At 45.3% G+C, this 19986-nt stretch overlaps 1 protein-coding gene across 1 annotated transcript in view; it reads right to left on the bottom strand.

Moving 5' to 3' along the window:
- The window catches only part of LOC137384307 (monocarboxylate transporter 4-like), a 44616-nt gene that overhangs the window by 3553 nt on the left and 21077 nt on the right, over positions 1-19986 (bottom strand). Inside the window, exons 2-4 of the mRNA XM_068058162.1 lie at positions 12840-13077; positions 4559-4702; positions 573-1349 (exon numbers count right to left, since the gene is read on the bottom strand). Coding sequence (XP_067914263.1) covers positions 573-1349; positions 4559-4702; positions 12840-13062 — 1144 coding nt within the window. The 5' untranslated portion in view covers positions 13063-13077. The remainder of the gene's footprint in view (positions 1-572; positions 1350-4558; positions 4703-12839; positions 13078-19986) is intronic.

Raw genomic sequence — 19986 nt, forward strand, 5'->3', positions numbered from 1 at the left:
GTTCTAAAGGAGGGCCTGATGGTGCCCTTCCTTCCTTGCTACAAGGCCTTTTGTAATCGGCCAGTTACAGAAAAATCATGGTCTACTGTGTCCAAATCCTCCTAGTGAAAGGAAGTCAGAAATGAGACCATTGAAGGCCATTGGATTGTATTGTGGGTAGGTGGAAGAGGGTGACGGGGAAGAGAATAGGGGAGAAAATAGATTGCAGGGACAGGGCCAATTTTTTTGTCACAATATGACTTACAGTACTTAGTTATTTCTTTAGAAAAGTAGTTATCACATCTGTAATATTGAATGCCATTTGTTGTTCTTTCTGTTCATTGCTTTGGTCAGTGCAATAAAGGGGTGCCACTCCTGACCATATCAGTTCTAATAAATAGTCCCACTGGAAACATAAACCTTTCAAATGCTAACTAACATTTTGGCATTTCTGTCATTCAAGATTTTTTAAAAATGTGTTTCTATTGTTCTTACTTTTATACTGCAGAGACTGCACAAGCAAATCGGTTTCCATAAAGATACACATATGTGCATGCACCAACATGCTTGCATGCGCACATGTGTACACTTACCAGCTCCTGGAGGACCAACCAGGACAGCCATGGCTTCAATCAGTAACACAAGCCCAATGGCACTGGAGAACTTCTGGGTTCCAACAATCGCCATCAAGACTTCAAACTGCAGTGCTCCCACCATTCCATAGGACATTCCAAAGAAAATGCAAAATATCGTCAGTCCAACATAATCACGAGCAAAGGAGCCCCCGAGATCTGTAATTCCATTGAAAATCATAGCAAAGCTGAAAAGATACACACACCGAGGCCGGACCGGCTTCAATCCAGCAAGAATACCGCTAAGAGGTCGAGCAAAAATATCAACAAAACCCAAGATAGTCAACAAGAAAGCAGCGTCTGTGTCTGGTACTCCAATGTCTTTTGCATAGTTCACTATGAACACAGGAGGAACAAAGAGACCAAAGACCATAATGGAAGCTGCTACTGTGTATATCAAAAAGCCTCGATCCTTAAAGACAGTGAAATCCAGCAGCCTCTTTTTCTTCTCCACCTGAGTTTTCTTTTTTTGTTCAATTTCTTTTGCTTCTTTGGGGCTAGCTTCCAGGGGTCTCATCAGTGCTGCACATGCACAGCAGTTCAGCAGTAGACCCCCAAGAATGAGAAAACCCCCTCGCCATCCATATACCTTAGACAGGTACTGACCTAATGGAGAGAGGCAACACAAGAACACGGGACTCCCAGCTGCAGATAAGCCATTTGCTAATGGGCGTCGCTTATCAAAGTAGCGGTTTAACATGATGAGAGATGGTTGGAAGTTCAAGGCTAGACCCAGACCTGCAGTGAAAACAAAAAGGTCATTCATTTAGTTAAGTTTCTTTTTGGAGGGGGAGGGACTGTTTACAATTAAATGAAATAACATTTTTAAACCAAATGTTATAGAACGAAATTTGACACTCAACCACATGACGAGATATCAGGGCAGATGATGAAAAGCTTGGTTATAGAGGTAGGTTTTAAGGCGTGTCTTAAAGGAGGAGAGAGAGGTAGAGAGGTGTGCAGAGGGAACTCTAGAACTTAGGACCCAGGCAGCTGAAGGTGCGGCTGCCAATGGTGGAGCAATTAAAATTGGGGATGCACAAGAGGCCAGAATTGGAGAAGTGCAGAGATCTCGGAATGTTGTATGGCTGGAGGGAAACATGGATGAGAATTTTAAAATTGAAGTGTTGCCAGACCAGGAGCCAATATAAGTCAGCATGCAAAGGGGTGATGGGTAAACGGGACTTGGTACGAGTTAGGATACTTCAAGTTTATGTAAGATACATTCAAAATGTAAACAAAATAAAATAAATGGCAGTGCCTTTCAAGCTGACGCTACCAAGATTGGATATGGGGTTCCATTAGATTTTACGATAATTGGCAAAAGAACCAGAGTGGAGATGAGAGATTTTTTTTATGCAGAAAGTTGTTATGATCTGGAATGCAGTACCTGAAAGGGCGGTGTAAATAGATTCAATAGTAACTTTCGAAAGGAAATTGAATATATACTTGAAAAGGAAAAATATTGCAGGGCTATGGGGATTGTGACTAATTGGGCTCTTTCACAGGCACAGAGCCAAATGGCCTCCTTCCTAATTTCTTAAGTAATTAAGAAGGCAAATAGAATTTTGGCCTTTATTGCTAGGGGGCTGGAGTTTAAAAATAGGGAAGTCTTGTTACAACTGGTGAGGCCGCACCTGGAGTACTGTGTACAGTTTTGGTCCCCATATTTAAGAAAGGATATACTGGCATTGGAGGCAGTTCAAAAGAGATTAACTCAGCTGATTCCTGGGATGAAGGGGTTGACTTATCAAGAACAGCTAAACAGGTTAGGCCTTTATTCATTAGAGTTTAGAAGAATGAGGGGTGATCTTATTGAAACGTACAAGAGTCTGAGGGGGCTTGACAGGGTAGATGTTGAGAAAATGTTTCCTCTCGTGGGGGAATCTTGAACTCGGGGACATAGTTACAGAATAAGGGGACACTCATTTAAAAATGAGGTGCGAAGGAATTTCTTCTCTCAGAGGGTAGCGAACGTCTGGAATTCTCTACCCCAGAGAGTTGTGGAGGCTAGATCACTGAAAGTACTTAGAGGTAGATAGATAGATTTTTGAAATATCGGGGAGTTGAGGGCTATGAGGAGCTGGCACGAAAGAGGAGTTGAGGTCTGGGGCTGATCAGCCATGATCTTATTGAATGGCGGGGCAGGCTTTGAGGGGCTGAATGGCCTACTCCCACTCCTATTTCTTATGTTTTTATGTTCCGTGCCGTATGATTCAATGGCCTGAATTTTTCTGCCCCCCCAAAGTGCGGGATGGTGGCAGGGGGCGTGGGAGGGGGAAGACATAAAATGGAGCGGAAAGCTCAGGGGGCCCTTCCCAACCCACTCTCACCTCCACCACTTTACGCAGGGCAGCGGCGGCGAAAAACAGCCGGCCTGCCCCAGGCCAATCAAGGCCCTTAAGTGGCCACTTAAGGGCCTCTGCTCACCACCATGGGGATTTTACCCTTGGCTGGTGGGCGGCCCAGGCCTGTGAAAAACTGCTGTTAAAAGGAGGCAGCTTTCCAACGGCTTGGGGGGGTGGGTGGGGGGGGGGGGGGGGGGGGAACCCTCCTGATCAGGCAGCCTGTGCCCAGCGGAGGGCTGCCCCTGATGCCCCAACCACCCCCAAAGCCCAACACGCACCCCCCCCCCCCACATCTTCCCAATTGGCCACCCTTGCCTCCCTGGGGCCCAACCCATTGCCCCCGGCGAGGCCCCAAAAACTTACCTATTCTCCGGGGCTCACCGACATCTTCCATCTTCAATTGGTTGCAGTCCCGGCAGTGGCCAACGCTCCCAGTGGCGCTGCTGAGACAGAGAACTGCCGGCCCACTGATTGTCCAACAGCTCCATTAGGCGGGACTTCCTGCCTCAATAAGGAGGAAGTCCTGCCTCAGACGAATTAAAGGCCTGGGGACCGCAAAATGTGGTCCGGATCCCCAGGCCAGACGGAGGCGGGTTCGCCACCAACCTTTCAGTCAGTGGACAGCTCCCGCCTGCCCAGGGTGAAATTCCGGCCTACGACTCAATGAAGCAAGTTAATTTCTACAGAAATTAAGACTGAAAATGCTGGAAATACTCAGGTCAGGCAGCATCGATGGAGGGAAAAGCCGCATTAACTGCTGGGATCTTACCAGCCCATTAGAGATGGGCTGGAAAGCAGGAGGGGTGGGAAAATGACAGGGAATGGCATCTGGAAGGAAGCCGACGTGTTTACGCCGCAATGGGATATTCCGAGCGACGGGAACAGCATTGGATCGGCCGCTTGCCAACCGGAGGCAGGTGGTCAATTAATTGGCCATTTTACCAGACGACTGGCATCTTGCTGGCATCGGAATGCCCCCCCCCTCCCCCACTGCTTGGGATGTCCATCAGCTTCTTCCTGGTGGTTGGGGGGGGGGGGGGGGGGGGAGAGAAAGCCTTCCTTTCCAGAGGCTCCATGGCCCAAGAGGGCCTCGTGGACGCAGTGGCCACCCCTGCAGCCCCGACGCCTCTGATGGAGGGCTCACCCCTCTGATCGCTGTGGCCTGCCTGCCTGGCCCTGGCACATCAATAATCTTCCTACCAGCCCTTTGAGGTCACCTCAGGATGGAGGCACCCTCTCCTTGCAGCCTCAGCAGTGGCCACCTCTCTCGGTGGCTGCAGAGCTGTCGGCTCTCCGATTGGACCAGCCAGCCCGCCATCCTTAATTCGGTGGAGGCTCCAACGGCGGCCTCTTAATTGGCTGCCAGCAGTACAATTGCCGCCGTGGTCTTGCTGCCCACCCATGCCAGCAAGATCCTGACCAACATTTCAGGTTGTTGACCTTTCATCAGAACTGATGGATGGTCAATGAACTGAAACGCTAACTTTGCTTCTCTCTCCACAGATGCTGCCTGACCTGCTGGGTATTTCCAGCATTTTCTGTTTTTACTTCAGATTTCCAGCACCCACAGTACTTTGCTTTAATGCAGGAATTTCTTACCAGTGATTACACCAGCAGTCATGTAGATCTGGATTATGCTGGTGCATAGTGATGATAGTACCATGCCCGCTGCTGCAAACAGGCCTCCCATCATCATAACAGGGCGACAACCAAAGCGATTCACGAGAATACTGCACAAAGGCCCTGAGTGAAACAATGGAGGAAACAAGTTGGTCAGGTGGCTGTTGTAGAATTAAGACCTTTTAAAGAGGCAGTTTAGGTTTTTATAAAGATTTTGGCACCATAGCAAAATTCAAGTCTATTCAGAGATCTGTAATAAAGTACTACTGAGTTACAAACTAAGTTCTTGATTGTAAGCGACATATTTAGTCGTACAGTCACTTGGGTCAGTTGTGTGCAATTGCATTACAGGACTTTTATTAATCTAGGTAAAGGGCAGAAGGCAATTGTGCATTTACACCACCAAGAATGAAAGCAGCATATCAAGTTGCAGTGATTATACAATGCTAAGCTTGGCTTTAAGAAGCTTGTAAATAGAAGAAAGATGAAAGGAGCTCTGCTGTCCTCAGTAAAAATATTACAGTAGAAGTTTTGATAAAGTAGAGTAAGAGGTAAAAGAATGTGATTGACAGCACAAGAAAAGGGTTGATCTCAGCTGTACAAGACTGGCAAGAGAACAAAAGTCATTAGTTTACTTTATGTCCTATTATTTTTAGTGACAATATTACAATGCAAAGAGAATTTGTTTGTGCATTTCTGCAATCTTAAGGTTCAAATTTGAATCTACCATGAATTAGACTTGCCCTTGTACCTTTAGATTTTTAAATTTTGTGTGTGACAAGTTGCTGAAAGTCCGAGCTGATAATGACACAGTGAGGGAAATAGGCCATCCAACAGGTTATCTCCTTAACCAGGTTATCTCCTTAACGAATCAGATTGAAGGATTAGGAAATTAACAGCCCAAAGACTGACAAGGAAGTGTAAATTAGAGTAGGTGAATTCAATGTCAAATCAGGTACAGAATGAGAAATGAAGGGCAGAATTTTAACTAAGAGAGTGGCAGGTTCAGGTGTGGGCACGAGGTTAAAGCCCTGAAAAGTGGCATTGGGTCAGAAACCCAACGTGATCCTGCCCATTTCCAGGTTTAACCTAGGTGCGTCAGCAGGTGACTGGGAAAACTCCGTGGAGCTGTTGGGTAAGTCAGTAAAATATTTAAAATTCCAATTGACTCAGAATTTAACCCAGCAGACTAGCTTTAACAGCCAGTGTACCGGTTTCCCAAGCTGTGTGGAATTCGCGAGGGTAAACCAGGTGAGAACACAGCAGGGAGAGCTTCTTCAGTGAAACTGACAGGCTGGGAAAGCCTTCTAACAGTGAGACTGAAGAGCTAAAGTCACGCCCAGGTGAGAGGCTGCTGCTCACAACACTTCTTCTGAGAGAGTGCTGTTACTGCTTGACAAGTGATTTCCAACTTCTTGGAAGTAATTTCACCTGTCTTGCACATCACTCACCTTGATCGGCACCTTCCTGCTGTCGGTCTTCACTGCAGCATGGGAGCAGCTTCACCTTTGACCTCTGCTGAGGAACAAGAGGAGCAGCAACACCAACAGCGCCAGCAGCAACAGAAGTGACACCAGCAGCACCACCAGCTGCCTTCTCCTCAGCCACACGCCACTCCACAGGACAGAGGGGATGGACACAGAGATCCAGCTTGAAGGAGGGAAGACCCCCAACCCAGGGTCTACAAGCAGAGATCAGCTCTCTGGATATGTCTGAGCACCAGTGCCTCAGGAGGTTCAGGCTCTCAGGGTAAGTCGCTGCTGATATCTGCAGCCTCCTGGAACAAGACTTCCATCCCAGTGGAGCAGGTGGGAAAACGCTGCCAATGGCCAGCAAGGTGGCTATCACTGGAAGGTCGCCCATCCCCCACCGATTCTCTGCCTCTCCCTGGAGTTATGTGCTCGCTTCTCCTGTAAGGAGAGAAAGCAGAGTTGTGAGTGTGAGAAACGGATTGTGTGGCGAGGAGGGAAGGGCTGAAATTTGTGGAGGGTGATTGTGCGGCATGGGTGTGAGATAGCAATAAAATGAGGATGTAACTGAGTGTCAATTATTCAGATGGGGGTGAGAGTCCTTGAGCCTCTTGGGACATGTTTCCAGGTTCAAGGGACCACACTTCTGCTGTTCACATCCTTGGCCATTTCCATCCATGCCTGCTTGGTCTCTTCCTCCTGTCCTTGTGAAACATCACCGCACTCCAGTTCCACAGATCCCACAGCAGGTTCCTCCAGGTAAGAATGAGACACCCGGGGGGCAGCCTTCCCTTGTCTCCTTTCCATTCCTGTGCTTACAGAAGCTTCAGGAATCAATGCACAGTTCAGCCATTTGGACCCCTGCTGGCATCCCTTTAACCAGAAATTCATCCTTTGATAGATGCTGTGCATCATCACACCTGCCCTCTGTCACTGTTTGGGAAACCCAGAAGCAGGATGCTAATGCAGCAGCTGAGTTAAAAAGCCATAACAAAGCCTGTTTCAATTACAAACAGGTTCCCAACTCACTACTGCCACCCCCACAACCCCCGTTGCAATTAAAACCTGAAGGAATGACGCTCCACACTTGAAATAGGTGCTTTTCAGTGCCAGAAGAGGTTGACTGGCAGTAACTGATATATCACATTGTTAAAAGGGTACTTACTCTGGAATGGACAAGACATAACTTTCTGTGGTGAGTTTACTTGGTATCGCAAATACAGCAACTTCGCACCATTTAATGCATTTCAATGGTTAGGCAGACAGTGAAAGGCCATTTTTGTGAAGCTAACGACAGAACGGTGCAACATGGACACCAACCTTTGAATATTTAAGCTTAACCACACACCTGCTGCTCGTCTGAGGTTGCTGTGCCATTTGAGCATAAATAATTGCAAGCACCATTAGCCTCACTGTTACTTTGATAATCCAGGCCAATCTGCGTTCAAGGGTATTGTAGACAAATGCCACTCATTTGGTTTTTGTGGTTGAACTGGGACATTTACTTGCTTCTCACTCGGTGCACCACAATATTTTCTCTTTAGCAGATGTGTTGTGGAGAAAGTATGCTGGAAATAGCATTTGATTTGGGCAGGGATGGTAGCAGTTAGTATAGTGTTATCTTTGAAGACATTTTTTAGCTGCTCAAAACATCTTAAGAGATGATCATTGCCTAGCATTATCTGAGGAATTGTGAATAGAGCTGAACACTGAAATTATCGGTGAACACTCCCACTTCCAACCTTATATTGGAGGGAAGGTCATTGATGAAGCAGCTGAAGATAGTTGAACACTGCCCTGAAGAATGTCCTGGGGCTGAGATGATTGGTTGAGATGATTGGCATCAAATTTATTTGCCAGATGAGAAAAGCAATATGAATACATGCTGCAGGGCCTGAACATGGAAGATAGAATATGAAGTGGAGAAGAGTGAAGTTTTCCACTTTAGTAGGAAAAATAGCAAAGCAGAATTTTACAGCAGTTTCCGCAACAAAGTGATCGGGGCACCAGGAATGTATACTCGAAGATGTCAGCCCAAGGCTCATATTGGGTCTTATTTTCATAAAACTAGAGAATTATGGAGGCCTGTCAGTTGTCCTAATGCAGCAAGCAGTCGGAGTCTTCCCAATATTGGCCAGCTTGGACATAAGCCAGCTGAGAGGTAAGCTGGGGGTGAAGTGAATGGGAGGGGGTTGGGTAAGCCAAGCCTACATTATTGTGTGGAGTAAGAAAGAGTATTCGTATTCCTCTTGTTCCACATTGATTATTTTTTTTCTAATTGACTTACATTTTCATTGGCGGCCTTCAGCGATCCCTTTAAGGACCTCTGGTTAGGCCATAGTAGCCCTGGAAAATTGACCAAATTTCCACCAAATTTGGGAGCAGGGGCCTAAAGCTCACATTAGGCTTCTGATTAGCATTTTCAAGAGTCTATAGACTTCTTCAAACAAATGCCCTGGACACTTGGAAGTCACCAGCTTCCAATTTGGCAGCAGGCTCGCCTTCAGAGTGTGGAGGGAGAGCGAAGCCCGAGTGCTGGAAATTCTTTCCCCAAACATTCATTAAGCGCCAGAACTGGGGCGTGACAATTTCTTCCATAAAGACTCTGTCAAAGGTAGGTAATCTCCCCTTTCTACTGCAAAAAGCATTCAATAAGGTGTCACTCAAAAGATTACCACACAAAATTAGGGCTCATGGGATTGGGGATAATATATTACAATGGATTGAGAATTGGTTAACGAACAGAAAACAGAGAGTAGGAATAAATGGGTCATTTTCAGGTTGATAGGCTATAACTAGTATAGTACCACAAGGATCAATATTTGGGCCTCAGCTATTTACAATCTAAATCAATGACTTAGATGAGGGGGTCGAGTTAAAGGCCTGCTGGGTATAAAATTGAAACCCGACCCGGGCCCGACCCGACCACAGCCAACCCAGGCCCGAGTCCTTAATTTTTTTTTCGCGTCAGACGCGACCCAACATGAATATTGTTCATCCGTTCCAGCAGCAGGCTATTCCTGCAGATGGAGTTGTGGGGAATCATGGGTGAGCCTGATCCCATGAGTTCCCGGAGGCAGCACTGTCCAGCCTGACCCAACTCGGAATATAGACCCAACCTGAACCCGACACATATAGTCGGGTCCGGGTCGGGTAGCCAGGCTTTAGGTCGAGTGTCATATATCCAGGTTTGCTGACAATACAAAGTTAGTTGGAAACATAAGCTGTGCAGAGAACACAGTAATATAGACAGGTTGAGTGAGTAGGTAAGAACACGGCAGATGGAATATGAGGCTGCATTTTAAGAGTCCGCCGCCGAAGTAGGCAGCAGACGTAAAAAAATGCGCCCCGCCCACACGGGCACTGCGTCACAGAGCTGCTGTGATTTCAAACGAGGCTGATCATTTGCATGCCCGCGGCGCCCGACCCCCGCAGTCACATGGAGGGGGCGGGCAAGACGCAGCAGGCAACGGCGTCTGGCGCCAATGCACAGGTGCTGGTGCCATTTGTAAAGGGCTTACAGCCTTAATAGAGATTTTAAAATTAAAGAGCCAGGTCAGTTCAATGGCCAAAAAAAAAAAATAGCCATTAAATTAATTTCCATTCCCACCCCATGGCATTTCACAACATTCCTGCCCTTGTCCTTCCCCGGAATTTGTTTATTAAGAATTTGACTATTCCCCCCGCAAAGTTCGGCACCTTTGCCCTTTACCCCTTCCCATCACCCCTCCCCCCGACCAATCCGCTTCGTTGTAACCCCACTCCAGCTCCCCCCGCACAGAGAAAAGATCCTCCTTCCCCCTCCCCACAGGAGTCACGCCACGTCTCCCCAAACAGGGATTCAAAGGCGCGCCCGAATGAAGATCGGTGCAGCAATTAAGGACGCGACGGGACCTTCATTAAATCAGATGTAAATTAGTTTACATATTTAAATAGGGGTCCCGTCGCCAAGCCACGAGACCTCACCACTGCCGCGATTGGCACAGGGTCTGTTGCCGTTGGGGTCGGTGGCAGGCCTCTGCTGCACTGAACTTCATTGACAGCCCCCCCCACTCCCGCGCTACCGTTCCTGACAGCATAGGGGCTTTAAAATCCAACCCACAAAGTGCAGAAGTGTGAAGTTTTCCACTTCAGTAGTGGGCGACACAGTGGCGCAGTGGTTAGCACCGCAGCCTCACAGCTCCAGCGACCCGGGTTCAATTCTGGGTACTGCCTGTGTGGAGTTTGCAAGTTCTCCCTGCGTCTGCGTGGGTTTTCTCCGGGTGCTCCGGTTTCCTCCCACAAAAGACTTACAGGTTAGTAGGTAAATTGGCCATTATAAATTGCCCCTAGTATAGGTAGATGGTAGGGAAATATAGGGACAGATGGGGATGTGGTAGGAATATGGGATTAGTGTAGGATTAGTATAAATGGGTGGTTGATGGTCGGCACAGACTCGGTGGGCCGAAGGGCCTGTTTCAGTGCTGTATCTCTTTAAAACAAAACAGCAAAGCAGATTTTTTTTTTTTTAATGGTGAGAGACTGGGAAATGTTAGTATTCAGAGGGACCATGTGTACAAATCACAGAAAGTTAACAAGTAGGTACAACAAGGAATTAGAAGACAAATGGCATGTTAGCCTTATATAAAAGGGATTGGAATACAAGCGTAAAGAAGTCTTACTGCAATTATACAGGGCCTTGTTGAGACCACAGCTGGAGTGCTGTGTTTAGTTTGGTCTCCTTATGTAAGGAAGGATATATTTGCCTTAGAGGGAGTGCAACAAAGGTTCACTAGACTGATTCCAAGGATGAGGGAATTATCCTATGAGGAGAGATTGAGTAGACCAGGCCTATATTCCTGGATTTAAGAATAACGAGAGATGATCCACTTGAAGTACAACAGGTTGATGTTGGAAGGATATTTCCCTTCCCCCACCCCCTGCCAACTTGGGAAATGCTAAATAGTCATCAGGAGCAAGAACCATGCTCAGTTTCCCCATCCCTATCCCAGGGAAGCTGAGCCTAATTATAGCAGCCTTGCTGAGATCTGCAAACTTAGCACAGATCAGGGAGCAAAGCTGGGGCCCTCATGATGGCCTACTCACAGAATGAACCTGCTGAGCTAACAACATTTACTGAAAAAAAAATAAAAATGCACCTTGACAAATTGTGTTATTGTAAAGTTGTTTCCTAAACACTTCATGGGAGAGCGTTATCTAAAGTCACTGATAATGCTATGGAGGGGAAGGAGGAAGTTGAGTACATTTGTTTCTCATTGATATTATCAAGTCACATGAACAATACACACTGTCGTTAACAGGAAGAAACATAGCTGTTTACAGCCAGAGTGCAGCCTCGTTACTTTGCACAAGCTGCAAACCTCAGTGGCTTCAGCAATCACAAAGACCAGCAGGACCCCGGAAAATCTTTGTGAAGCCAGGAGCAGCATTCATGCTGGCTCCACTAGAATAACTTACAAAACTTACCGGTGCTGTTTCCAGAATGGCCTCAGTGGCCCCTTTAAGAGTCACTGGTTAGGCCACTCCAAGTCCAGTATTAATGCATGGAGCATTTGCAGTGCAGCTTCTGAAAATGATGTCCAAGTTCTACAACTAGCACAGTATTGAAATAATCTCCCACCTGCTTCAGGCAGGAATGCTGGCCACTCATTTGGAAATCAAGGTAACCACTGGGTAGCAGACTTTTACAATTTTCTGTCTGCTTCTCCATTTTAATGAGCATGAACAGGGCAGTAGCTTGGTGGAAACAGCTCCTTTTAAGTCTTCGACATTTTGGGGCATATTTTCCTGTTCTGAATTGGAACAAATAGAGAAGAATCAGGTGTTAAAGATCACATGCCTGTAAGGGAGCCCATCTCATTTTTCAAACCAATTAAATTAATGGGAGGAAAATTAGCTGGATTCCTTTACAGGTGCGTGACTTTTCCCATCAAAATTTTCTTTTTTGTCTGCCAGGTGATCCAGTACAGCTGGATGCAGGAACAGGAAAATTTGTCTCTTAGTCTCAAATATTTGCACTCCCTAAAATCCTTTATTCGATATGAAAAGATGTGATTTTTTTTGCTTTGAAATTACAGAGAAGAGCTTTGCAAAGTGTCTTTCACAACCTCGGGACATCTCAAAAGGGATTCACAGCCAATACATTATTTTGAAGTGTAATCAGTGTAGTTTCTTAGGCAAGCTGCAGCCTAATGTGATGTGATATCCAAAGCCAATTGTGTGTGATTGTTTGGTTACCCTCCTTCTGAAGAAGAGGCAGAGAAGTGATAGAAAAAGAAAAGAAACTGTTCGAGCTCCCTAATTGCTTGAGTTAAAAGAAGCCATCTGCAATACACAGAGCAGAAAAGCTCCAGGTTTAAACCATGACCTGTACTGAGGCAGCTGTTCTTCAGCATAATGGTAGTGTGGTTATTACAAGTGACTGCAGTGGCCCCGAGTTAGGGAGGCCTTGATTCTTGCTCCTGATCAGTATTCAGCAGCCTCTGCCTGACAACACACACAGCAAGGCTCAACGTGACTGATGGCCACTCAAGCAATGGGTCAGAGGACGACGGCTGCCATGAAACCAATCTACAGGCAGGGAATTAGTGTCTTCCGGAGGGAGAGAAGAAAATTTTTTTAATCTGTTCAAATCGTATAGTTTGAAACGTAAATAATTTTTTAGGGTTTGACATTAGTCAAAATTTACATAAATCAGTAAATATTGTAAAATCAACTTTTGAGCGATCATAACTAAATTTGTGAACAAACGATCAACTACGCAATATGGTTCCTACTCACTAAATGCTTACCTGTTCCATATAACATAGCAAGCAGAATGGAAGAGATCCAAGCAGTATCACTGTACCCAACGTGGAACTCTTTAATTAATTCCTTGAAGAAAACACTAACGGCTTTTGGAAAAGCATACGAGAATCCAGTGATGACGAAACATCCAAGGAGAATGGCCCAACCCCAGCCTCCATCAGGGGCTTTCACTCCTGTTGGTCTAGTATCTTCCACTGCTACTCCCATGGTGCAGGTTACAACCTGTAAAAGAGGAAGTTGCTGAGAATTGATTATCTATTAGCACATTTAAGATTATCACACATGAAGTAGTGGTCAACGTATAAAAATTCCACATGCCAAAACACATACCCACACTTGTGAAAGGATTATATTCAAATTGTATATTTAATTGAGAAATACTTCTGCAATTGACCTATTCTGGCAAGAACACTGGTATTGAATGGGTCTTCTGCAGACACATCAGTGATCTTTAATGTAATGTTATCTGAGTTGGATGTGTAATCTCTTAGCATCCTGCAGTTCTCGAGAACATGTTCTACATTTAATTCAAAGAATAAACCAGCATTCTTACAAACTACCACATGGAATTTCCAGTGTTTCTCCCGATCTCCTGCCTAAATTTGGCAGAAGCTTGGAGGACCCCTAGGAGAAATGGTGTGAACCGCTAAAAACAGCCATTTACTCTATTTCTCTCAGCATGGGTTCATGAAGGGCAGGTCATGCTTGACAAATCTTTTGGAATTCTATGAAGACATTACGAGCAAGGTGGACAATGGGGACCCAGTGGATGTGGTGTACCTAGATTTCCAAAAGGCCTTCGACAAGGTGCCGCACAAGAGGCTGCTGCATAAGATAAGGATGCATGGCGTCACGGGTAAAGTATTAGCATGGATAGAGGATTGGTTGACTAACAGGAAGCAGAGAGTGGGGATAAATGAGTGCTATTCTGGCTGGCAATCAGTCACTAGTGGTGTGCCTCAGGGATCGGTGTTGGGACCGCAATTATTTACAATTTATTTAGATGATTTGGTGTTGGGGACCACGTGTAGGGTGTCAAAGTTTGCAGATGACACTAAGATGAGTGGCAGAGCAAAGTGTGCAGATGACTGTGAAACTTTGCAGAGGAACATAGATACATTGAGTGAGTGGGCAAAGGTCTGGCAGATGGAATACAATGTTAATAAATGTGAAGTCATTCATTTTGGTAGGAGTAACGGTAAAAAGGATTATTACTTGAATGGTAAAAAGTTGCAGCATGCTGCTATGCAGAGGGACCTGGGTGTCCTTGTGCATGAATCGCAGAAGGTTGGTCTGCAGATACAGCAAGTAATTAGGAAGGCAAATGGAATTTTGTCCTTCATTGCTAAAGGGATTGAGTTTAAAAGCAGAGAGGTTATGTTGCAGCTGTATAAGGTACTGGTGAGGCCGCACCTGGAGTACTGTGTGCAGTTTTGGTCTCCTTACTGGAGAAAGGATGTACTGGCACTGGAGGGGGTGCAGAGGAGGTTCACTAGGTTGATTCCGGAGTTGAGGGGGTTGGCTTATGAGGAGAGACTGAGTAGATTGGGATTATATTCATTGGAATTCAGAAGAATGAGGGGGGATCTTATAGAAACATATAAAATTATGAAGGGAATAGGTAAGATACAAGTAGAGAGGATGTTTCCACTGGCAGGTGAAGCTAGGACAAGAGGGCATAGCCTCAAGATTAGAGGGAGCAGATTTAGGACTGAATTGAGAAGGAACTTCTTCACCCAGAGGGTTGTTAATCTATGGAATTCCTTGCCCAGTGAAATAGTTGATGCTACTTCAGTAAACGTTTTTAAAGCTAAGGTAGATATCTTTTTGAACAATAAAGGAATTAAGGGATACGGTGAGAGAGCGGGTAAGTGGATCTGAGTCCACGAAAAGATCAGCCATGATCTTATTGAATGGCGGAGCAGGCTCGAGGGGCCAGACGGCCTACTCCTGCTCCTAGTTCTTATGTTCTTATGTAAACAGCTTGTAGTTCCAAGCCACTTGTTCAGAATATAAAGCAAGCAAATCTTTTCCCCATTACTCTTTAAGTCATTACATTTGTATCTGGGTCAGCTGTAGGACTTTGAAAAGTCTTGTTTCATAGGTCTGCTTTCATGCATAAATCAAATTTCGGTTTTACACAACTTTGGGCATTTTTCTGATTTTAGCACTGGAAATCAATCTTCCCCTTCAAACACGAATACAAAGATGATTGTTTCGTTGGTCAACCGAAAAATCAAAGATATTCCGAATTGCAAAGTGCTTGGTCTTACCCAGTGGGAGGGGCCATGTATCACTGATGTGCTTTCAGATAGAAGGATGTAGAATGAGCATGGATAAAGTGCACACTTCAGTTCACATATTATTTATTCAATGACCTCAGATGATAATTTTTGTGTTTGCAATTGCAATGAGTATCACACATAGACTTAGGGCCCTACCAAATTCGCAACCATGAACAATGCGTCACGGACCATGAAATCTCCGGTCCTCCATGAAATCAGTCATATTGCAAACTTCGTGCGTTTTTATTAATTGACACAAGGCTCACCTCTGATTGCTGGTCATGTTGTGAACTTCACACGTTTTAGTGATTGACACAAGGCTCAACTCACTGATTGGTAGATGACGGAGGGCTTCCAGTGCAGTTTTGAAAGAAGCAGTCTCAAGTAATAGCAGACAAGCAAAAATGCCAGAATGAGCAAATCAAAAATGGCCATAATCGTTACTGCACCACATTGAATGAAAGAATTTGGAAGCCAAATTCTGCATGCTGATGGTGGAATATTGTTTTGAACAAGCTGCAATGTTTCATTGGATCATACAAGGTAGGCAATGGTTCAGCACCACTCAGAGTCCAAAAGCCATTGTGGCAGAAAGAGAGCATCGACATTGCACTGCTGGAAAACGAACACGCAAAAAAAACAAGCAACGATTTCATCTCTTTTTAAGAAGTTGACACAGAGCTCAGAAAATCACCAATATACCATTGGAGAAACTTGATTACCCTAACGTAACGTGCAAAATGGTGGTTGCTTGTCAAGTGCAAATAAAGTCCGACAGGACTATCTACTGAAAGTTTTTGCTACACATTGTGAGGGGATGAAGTCTCAGATTAACACATGAGTCTTTTGCAATTATTTGTGATGAGTCCACCAATGAGCAAGACAATTATGTGCTGCAGCGCAGAGGCAAGGAAGGAAGAAAGAGACAGTTGCTCACATTCAATCATTGACTTCAGTGAGTAAAGAATGTGATCTGTTTATAGTCAGCTTTGTACAATAGTTTGAGTATACAATAAATGTCATTTGAAACCAGAAACTTCTTTTGTCTTTTTTTATTTTAAATAGATCAATTTCATAGTTTTCTGCGACACCGCAAAATTTAAGATTTATGTTTGTGAAATGATGAAATTCGCGATTCTTAAAATGCCGTGACTGCGAAATTTGTAAAATTTAACTGTGAATTTGGTAGTGCCCTACACACAGTCACTCGTTGAAGTCAGACTATGCAAGTTGTGGTTGACAACTCCAAAATATCAGAACAAGGATTTTATTTAAAAAGTTCTAACTGAAATTGAGAGAAAATGGTGCATTTGACAGAAATGTCAAAAAACTTGCTATCAGTACAAAAAGATATGTTTTGTGTAAGACCTTTGACAGATAAGTTTTTTTTAATTTCCAAAATAAACTTTATTCATTAAAAAAACTGTAAAAAATACATTACAAAACAGTTCCAAAAAGCACAAAGTCAAAAAATACAAGAAGTGCAAAACAGATCAGTTTCCTTCAATACAGGAGTGAGTTGCCTCACAACCCTTCCATTTCATTTTACATGCTATGTACCTTTTACAGCAAACCAAATATTTTCTGGATATAGTTGAGGGGTTTTTCATTGGTCGAGCCCCTCAGTTCACCTTGGTGGGGGTTACCTAACACAGTGGTCTTTCCCCAAAGAGCCTTTGCCGCGGCTGCCCCAAGCTTTAGTGCGTCCCTCAGCACGTAGTCCTGGACCTTGGAATGTGCCAGTCCGCGACATTCAGTCGTGGACATCTCGTTGCGCTGGAAGACCAGCAAGTTTCGGGCAGACCAAAGGGCGTCTTTCACCGAGTTGATAGTTGATAGGGCAGGTTTTGTAGAGGTGGCCTGCCTCACCGCACATGTTGCAACACTTACTTTGTTTACAGTCCTTGGTCTGATGGCCTTTCTTCCTGCAGTTCTTGCAGACAACTGAACTGCAGTTATCTGCCATGTGACCAGATTTGCCACAGGTGCGACGAACTCTGTGCTGTCCCGCATAGACTAAGAAGCCTCAATTTCTCCCGATAACGAAGCTGGAGGGAAGGTGTATGATGGCTCCATTGGCATCGACCTTCAAGGTCACCTTGACCTGCCGCTTACTGGTTCAAATCCCAAGCGGGTCCCTGACATCAGTGCAGCTGCCGACCACTTCGACATACCTGGTTCGGAAGGTGAGTACGTCCACAACAGGAACATGGGGGGTTATAGAGGTGAATTGTCACCACTTGGTCACGTTGTGATGGCAGCGTGAAGAGCGGCTCCGCTGCGAGGATGGACAGCGGCGCCTGGTTTCCCTTCTCTTTGAAGACCTTCAGTAGCTTTATGCATCCTGCCATTCTTAAATGTGACGTCAAAATACCCACTGCTGGGGAAGTCCTGCAGGCAGTAGATGTCAGCAGCTTGGAATCCACAGCAATCAATGAGGATTCTCCGGATGAAGACAACAGAAAACAACATGGATAGTAGCTTCCCTTGTCAATAAACTTTTTTTCTCATTATCTCCCTTAGTGTATTTTCTATATTACTATGTAACCTCTTTAATTGCAAGTGAGAAGAAGGAAAATGGAAAATGGGATATGCACTCAAGTCATAATCTTTTCTCACAGGTGCAGCTTACTTCATACTTTTGCTAGGAGACAAGACACTGATCATCAAACATGAAATTAGGTTAAGTCCTGTCAGTCTTCTAAGCTCATTTAAGGAATGGAATGGCTTGCCACTGCATACCATTCTCCAATCAAACACACATGAATCATTCCCCTCTCAGGAGAGCATGTCATGGAGTGAATGATGGTTGTGCAATTGACTGCGCCTCACCCCTGGCTTGAGGGGGGCACTGTGATGAGGTAATGGTGAGGAACATATGTTTTGTCCTGAATATAAACACTTCTTGACATGAGAATAAGTCCCTGGGTGGGAGGGAATTTGGCTGGACCAGTACATGAAGCCAGCCTACAAAATAACCCCTTCTCCCCGGAAATAAGCTGCACCAATTTACATGATACTCTAATTATCCTGATCCTGTAATATGTTCTGAGGAGTGATTCACCTCAAATGTACTGTACTGTACTTTGAAATTGCTAGAGATGCATTCTTATCTGCAATAGCAGGAGGTCAAACCTATATTGGGATGCAACTGGCTCCTATTCTTAGTTACTGATAACTTGCTATAAACTGCAACCTCTTGTCTGTCAAGGGGAATTTCTGACAGCCACCCATACAGCTTTCTGGACAGTTTTAACATTTATGTACTAGCTGTCTGCACTTCAAGGAATAGCTGCAATAGACTGGGTCTCTACATCTAGATACATCTTTATTCATGAAGCACCGATGTCAGGTCACACTACATACCTAACAATGCTGTTGTCTGAATAACTAAAGAATGGTAGACTATGCTGAATGAAATGCTCCTGAAGTTGGGGAGGATGGGGGTCATCTTTTTTTTTATTCATTCATGGGATGTGGGTGTCGCTGGCCAGGCCAGCATGTATTGCCCATCCCTAATTGCCCTTGAGAAGGTGGTGGTGAGCTACCTTCTTGAACTGCTGCAGTCCATGTGGGGTAGGTACACCCACAATGCTGTTAGGAAGGGAGATCCAGGATTTTGACCCAGCGACAGTGAAGGAATGGCGATATAGTTCCAAGTCAGGATGCTGTGTGACTTGGAGGGGAACTTGCAGGTGGTGGTGTTCCCATGCATTTGCTACCCTTGTCCTTCTAGTTGGTAGAGGGCACAGGTTTGGAAGGTGCTGTCTAAGGAGCCTTGGTGCGTTGCTGCAGTGCATCTTGTAGATGGTACACAGTGCTGCCACTGTGCGTCGGTGGTGGAGGGAGTGAATGTTTGTAGATGGGGTGCCAATCAAGCGGGCTGCTTTGTCCTGAATGGCGTCGAGCTTCTTGAATGTTGTTGGAGCTGCACCCATCCAGGCAAGCAGAGAGTATTCCATCACATTCCTGACTTGTGCCTTGTAGATGGTGGACAGGCTTTGGGGAGTCAGGAGGTGAGTTACTCGCCTCAGAATTCCTAGCCTCTGACCTGCTCTTGTAGCCACCGTTTTTATATGACTACTCCAGTTCAGTTTCTGGTCAATGGTAGTCCCTAGGACATTGATAATGGGGGATTCAGTGATGGTAATGCCATTGAATGTCAAGGGGAGATGGTTAGATTTTCTCTTGTTGGAGATGGTCATTGCCTAGCACTTATGTGGTGCGAATGTTACTTGCCACTTATCAGCCCAAGCCTGGATATTGTCCAAGTCTTGCTGCATTGCTACACGGACTGCTTCAGTATCTGAGGAGTCACGAATGGTGCTGAACATTGTGCAATCATCTGAGAACATCCCCACTTCTGACCTTATGATTGAAGGAAGGTCATTGATGAAGCAGCTGAAGATGGTTGGGCCTAGGACACTACCCTGAGGAACTCCTGCAGTGATGTCCTGGAACTCAGATGATTGACCTCCAACAACCACAACCATCTTCCTTTGTGCTAGGTACGACTCCAACCAGCGGAGGATTTTCCCCGATTCCCACTGACTCCAGTTTTGCCACGGCTCCTTGATGCCATACTCGGTCAAATGCTGCCTTGATGTCAAGGGCAGTCACTCTCACCTCACGAGTTCAGCTCTTTTGTCCATGTTTGAACCAAGGCTGTAATGACGTTAACTCTGCTTCTCTTTTCACAGATGCTGCCAGATCTGCTGAGTGGTTCCAGCATTTCTTGTTTTTATTTCAGATTTCCAGCATCCGCAGTATTTTGCTTTTATCCTAAAATGTAATTGTTAGGAGGAAGCCCAATGTATGCCTGGGAGCGTGCTCCTGGACAGGAGAA

Source organism: Heterodontus francisci, chromosome 26 (assembly GCF_036365525.1).
Source record: "Heterodontus francisci isolate sHetFra1 chromosome 26, sHetFra1.hap1, whole genome shotgun sequence".
Classification (NCBI taxonomy): domain Eukaryota; kingdom Metazoa; phylum Chordata; class Chondrichthyes; order Heterodontiformes; family Heterodontidae; genus Heterodontus; species Heterodontus francisci.